Source organism: Cyprinodon variegatus, unplaced genomic scaffold, assembly GCF_000732505.1.
Source record: "Cyprinodon variegatus isolate N-32 unplaced genomic scaffold, C_variegatus-1.0 Scaffold50, whole genome shotgun sequence".
Classification (NCBI taxonomy): Eukaryota; Metazoa; Chordata; class Actinopteri; order Cyprinodontiformes; family Cyprinodontidae; genus Cyprinodon; species Cyprinodon variegatus.
The window spans coordinates 1,125,326-1,131,528 of NW_015150503.1; the positions used below are offsets into that span (position 1 = coordinate 1,125,326).

General features: G+C 40.5%; 1 protein-coding gene across 1 annotated transcript in view; it reads left to right on the forward strand.

The window, feature by feature from the left end:
• LOC107082320 (protein sidekick-2-like) overlaps positions 1 to 4,714 on the forward strand; it is a 624,909-nt gene extending 620,195 nt beyond the window's left edge. The window contains exons 39-40 of the mRNA XM_015370939.1: positions 1,051 to 1,107; positions 3,183 to 4,714. Coding sequence (XP_015226425.1) covers positions 1,051 to 1,107; positions 3,183 to 3,605 — 480 coding nt within the window. The 3' untranslated portion in view covers positions 3,606 to 4,714. The remainder of the gene's footprint in view (positions 1 to 1,050; positions 1,108 to 3,182) is intronic.
• Positions 4,715 to 6,203: the final 1,489 nt, after the last annotated feature.

Consider the following 6,203-nt stretch of genomic DNA (forward strand, 5'->3'; position numbering starts at 1 on the left):
TATACTCAAATATATTATGGGGTGGCCGATGTCCGATATTTAGTTTTAAGGCCGATACCGATACGGGGCCGATTATATCGTGCATCCCTAATAGCTTCTATTATTAAAAGATCTAAACGTTTGTCTAAACTTAGTTATAAACTGATTTTTTTTTTTTATTGTGTCTACATATTGTTTATTAACCCACATTAACTATATGCTATTAGAAGAAAACATTATGAAGATTAGAGAGAATTAGGTGACATGATCCCTGTTTTAATCTGAACTTTTTCTTTCTTTTTTTTACCATGTTGATGCTCGTTGTTTATGTAAATAAATATTTAAAGTAAATTTCAACTCAGCCGATTTCAGGAACTAAACATCTGTTTTTGGTCTCTTTCACGAGTTCAACAGCTTCTGGTTTTACAGCCTGGCAAAGATTTGCTGCCAAGATTAAACCAGTTTCTTGAATTCACGCTGGTTCCTCAGACCTTTTTCCAACCAGCTTCTAGAACAGGGTTCACCAACCTTTTTAAGGCTGAGGGCTACTTCATGGCTACCGAGTCACAGGAATGGCTACCAATACTGACCTATGAACTGGAGGGATCAGTGTTCACCTACAGTAAATCTCATCCATAAAAACTCATTTTTATTCCTATTTTATTCGTTTATTCATTTCTAATTTTCTTTTTAATATTGTCATTTTGAAACCACAGAAATATGATGAAATAGTTAACATGATGAAATAATACATAAATGATTAAAAAGAAGAGCAACAGAATAAAAAAAAATAAACTTAACCCACTGAGTGAGTTCTTTTGTTTTCAGAAGACGAAGAGGGCACCCCATGTGGTCCTTGGGGGCCCCTTGGTGCCCACGGGCACCGTGTTGGTGACCCCTGCTCTAGAACCATTTTGATTAAACAAAAGAACAAATAAATGCTGATATTAAAATATAGTTTGTACAGAATTGTATGCTGCTGTGACATCATCCCCATCATCATGACTTGGACATTTTTACCATTTTGTTCTGGAGATGTGCTGTAAAACCCATTGTTTTGTTCACCCATAGGAGGCGCTGGTGTTTTCATATGGGACAGGTGGCCTACATACACTTCCACTGCATTTGGTGAGGTTCCAATAGCTGCCTGCTTTTCATGTTTGTAGCCGTACAGTATGTAGGGGAATGGCTCCAAGGTGGTCTCCATGCAATATTTGACCCCAAACTCTCATTTTTGTTGTGGGTTTCATGTGGCACTCTCCACCATTCAACAGCAAACCATGTTTTATTTTGGAGGTGTGACTGCAAAGAGCTCTATTGACTGCTTAGCCTCAAAGACAAACTAACCTTTTTTTCATTTTCTACTGATGGTCTGTTTGTTGTGCACGCTTTAATTTTTGCAGTCATGCTTTAATTTTTTTGGTGACCATTTTGTCCTTGTGTACTTGTGTTATGTTGTTGAATTGGTACATTTGCGTGCATCTGTTTGCTGTTTTACAAGAGATGACTTAAATCAAACAAGAACATGTGGCTCATTTAAATGGGCAAGTACATCTCAATAAATTAGAATATCTTTAAAAAGTCAGTCCATCCAAAAAACAGAAACTCATATAGATTCGTAACACATAGTGATATATTCCATTTATTGATTATTTGATTGGAAATCGAGGCTGAAATCGAAGAATGAAGAGGCTCAAAACATGAGTCTCTTGAGGTCAAGTATGATTTTGGATGATGATTTGGAGAGCCAGGTCATCTGCTGCTGTTGGACCGCTTTCAGTTTCAAAGTTAATATTACTGTGATCGATCTGCCAGAATCTGGTCCGACCTGAACCCCACAGATAATCTATAGCAGAGGAGCCCAAGTCCAGACAACGAGCGACTCTGTCCTGCACTTTTTAGTTCCAACTCTTCTTTAAAATACCCGAAACAAATGAACTGCTCATCACCAGTAGAGCTGAATGACACGCTGATATAATTCAACCATCTGATTGAGGTGTACTGAAGAAGGGAGGCATCTACAAGCTAACCTGACTCCGCCAGATGGATTTGCTCCGCATATCCATCTGGAAACCTTCCGTTGAAGTAATTTTGGGAAGGGGCGAAAATACTGGTTAGCTGATTGGCCTATGCTGGTGATAGACGGGCCAAATAAACCAATCAGATCAACGAAGCATATGACGTACTAACAGAGCGACAATGAAAACACAACAAAAAGCTAATTGATAGATCAAACTCTTGCCGAAACCAGTCGGGAGAAGAGCAAAAACATCTTTTCCTCTGAGAAAAGCCTCCATAGCAGTGTTTTGCTCTTCTTTCAGTGAAGAAATACTCTGTAATTCCGATAAAACTTGCTCGATAGCCACGCTAACGCTAGTTTCATCGGCTGAAGCCGCCATGTTCTTTAGACTGAACTGTCGCGCTTCTCGTTGCGTCACACCTCAACCCGCCTCAAAGCCAACGCTGATTGGACGTTCGTTTGGTGAACGGCTCCAAATTTTCTTTAACGGAGAGTCTCCAGACTGATTTGCGAGTGAAACCTTGAAAGCTTGCGAGATCAGGATAGTCTCACAAGGCTATCTACAAGCTGCTGGATAGTAGTTCTTGATTACTGGACTTTGGCAACCTTGATCTGTGGAGAATTGGCGCCCAATACAGTAAAGCTGAAAGCTGGTAAATAAAATAATTCTTGCAAACCATGCTGCAAGCAGGGATTCTTGTTGCAAGAGTCCCAACCAAATATTAAGTCCTTATATTTTATGGCACAGCTTCGAAGTAGCAAGGAATGTATTCATTATATATTATTTCAGAAATTGAACGGTTAGTTTTCCCTATTTTAAAGCCATACTTACCAAATGTGAGAGGAATTAACTTGGATCACTTTAAGAGCTAAGAGTTTGTATTTTATACAAGTTTTTTGTCATTACACTATCACAAGTACAAAGCAACAAAATCTAAATTGACTTCCTGCAACCATAACCCATCCTCTTGGGTAACAGTGGGCTGCCATTGAGCAGAGCCTGGGTACAGTGTGGGGTTAAGGATTCCAAGCGCAATGCCCTAACCACTAGGCCACACTCACAAATAGGCTTTATTTGAAATTCTAGTTTATTGAGAACTTTACTCGAATTGGCACAATAATTGTCCACAGTAAAGATGCAAGGTATGCTAACCCTGCAACCTGCCTCTGTTTTGTCTTCCAGGGGAGCGACAACGAGTACGAGGTCGACCCAAACCGACAGAAGACGCATTCGTTCGTCAACCACTACATAAGCGACCCCACCTACTACAACTCCTGGCGCCGCCAGCAGAAGGGAATATCCCGAGCACAGGCCTACAGCTTCACCGAGTCTGAGTCGGGAGAACCAGAGCATCACGCCCCGCCTCCGCTGCCCCCTCTACCGCCGCTGCCCCCGCAGCTCAGTTCGCCCAGCCCTCAACCTCAACAGGCCCAGGGTCAACCTCAGGGTCAAGGCAACCTGTTTCGGCCCAAAGGAAGTCGGACTCCCACCCCCTCCCAGCAGTGCTCCAACCCCCCCAGCCAGCACAGCACCCTGTACAGGCCCCCCAGCAGCCTAGCCCCCGGGTCACGCGCTCCTATCGCTGGCTTCTCCTCCTTTGTGTGATAAATGCGGAAAAGGAGCAAACTTTCTGGAAGCGTTAACGCGAAATAGAACATCACGGCATGATGCCAAATCCGCCAGTTTAATCAATCACAGCAGTTTCTCGCCTCTTATAGCCTTCTGTTTTTCATTTTTACGCTTTTTTTTCTTCCGTTCTACTTAAACGGTGACTTTTCACAGCGCTTGTTTCTCTTTAGTGTGGAAGTGTGCCATCGTAAACTCAAGTTTTTCCTTTTACCTGTTGATAAAACACATCTGCAGTTGTATTTGTTGAACTACTTGCATGACTTTGCTTCTCATTCTTTCCTCTTTTTGTTGCTTTTTAGAAACACGTTAATCAGCAATCTCTGTACAAAGTCACAAGTCTTTGAAAACACAAAAAAAAAACATTTGCTACATATATATCTATATAGATATATATAAATATATATATATAACATATATATAGTGGAGAGACCTAGAAGTCAAAATTGAGCTGGTGGACATAATCTTTACAAACGGAGACTCATGAAGAGAAGAAAAGACTTGATTAGGCTCCATGTAAAAACAAAATATGAAGGATAACAAACATAACTTGTACCAAGGACACAAATCTGCATTAGTGTGGAACCAAATCGTTGGGCTGGGAGCGTGCACACATGCAGAGGTCAGAGGTGACTGTCCTGTGCCTGAGGGACTTACCATCTATGAAATAGGTGTATGTCTGTTTAACTAAAGAATTTTTTCATGAGATTGTTGCAGCGGAAGACGGCCGCCTTGATTGAAACACTTACTTCTACCACCTGGCACCAGTTGTGACCACGCCGTTCATGGTGCCCTCCAGCTACCAGAGCCTCCTTTTACGCTCAACGGATGGAAGTCGGCGGCGAAGGATCGAACCTTCACTGCTTTCTCTCTGCTCTTGTATAAACACATCAGTCTCGATCTGCTGAAACGCTTTGATATTCAGCCTGTGAGGGGGAGTTTTGAAACTGTGGACACTTCTGCTGAAAGCGCTTAAGTGTGATTTTGTTAAACAAAAAAAAAAAAGGGAAAAAAAGTTTTTTTGTTTTATCTCCTTGTTGCTATTTTTTTTTTTCCTGCCTCTGATCACACTGCAAAAATGATCTCAAAATGAGTAAAATTGTCTTAAATTAAGGGTATTTACCCTTAATTTGAGCAGTTAAATAAGATGATTTGCCACTGGAATTAGTATTTTTACTCTTAAAATAAGGCATATAGATAAAATGAACTTAAAATAAGACAAAGAAATTGTTTTTTCTTATTTTAAGTGTAAATTGTCTTGTTCCATTGGCAAAGTGTCTCACTTAAATCCTTAATTCAGGAAAAAATTCACTTATTTTAAGAAGAAATTACTTATTTAGATGTCATTTTTTTTGCAGTGCACCATCGCTGTGCAGCGCCGAGCCTGTTCAACAGATGATGTCATCAATTTGCCTCACTTCTCTTCTTTAAGTGTATTCAGCTACTCTCTGCTATCCAGGTGTGACCTTGCTCTAACGCGTACGTGTGCATGGGCGTGTGTGAATGATTACACTTTGTGTACGTCAAGCTTTACAGATCATTCACTGTAAGTATGTGTATAAACGGATCGTCCTGCAGCAGCTTTAAACCTGCCTGGAGTTATGCCACAGAGGGGCTGGCAACGTCCGACCGCTCACGAGGCGAACTTACAACGCTATGGTGAAAATTCAGTGATGTGTTTCTAGTTACCACAGTTCAGATACAGAAAAGACGTCATCTACTTGTTCCCTTAAGGTTTTATTTCAATTTTTCTTTATGTGGAGTGACTTCATTGTACGCAACAAAAGCTTATCACGCAGAATCTGAATGAATATATTATCACAGTACATTTCTGAAATAAATTATTTTTCAATGTTAGTCCGTCTGGTTTTAAGTTTACCACATTAGGAAAATATGGAAGACAAGGACTGCCAAAATCTGATGCAACAATATATAAATGGCTAAAAAATAAATGGAGGACAAAACAAAAAAATGCAGCAAAATTAAAAATCTTTTTGTTTTTGATACCCAGAATGTGTGATAAATTAAACTTTAATGTTCATATGTATATGTACATTTATTTATTTATTTTGAAGGATAGACCTTGCAAAGGTTTTGGGGGTTTTTATTGGTTTTCCATCATTTCAAGTGTTTCCTTGATGTTCCTTTTAATATTCTGGCTTTTTTTTGTTTGGAGAAAGACTTCCGTAAGGCTTCAAAACAATTATGGTCCAATATCCGGCTTTCCAGGAGGGGGAAGCAGTGCAGTACCAACACTATTTATAGTGGGGGTGGTGTGCTGCTGACCTGGACTTGGGATGTCGTGTTTCAGTCAGCTTAATACTTCCAAGACATCCTTAATCCCACCAACACATCTTCCATTAAGGAAGCAGAGCCTGGGGGATCTGGGTCAGGTACTCCCATCACTGGTGCTGAGGTCACTGAGGTGGTTAAAAAGCTCCTCGGTGGCTAGGCCCCAGGAGTGGATGACATTCGCCCTAAGTACCTTAAAGGAATAATACACCCAAAACATGATTAGCCTTCATTTTCTACTCACCCCCATGCTGAACAACACTCTGGAGTACTTTTTTGATATCT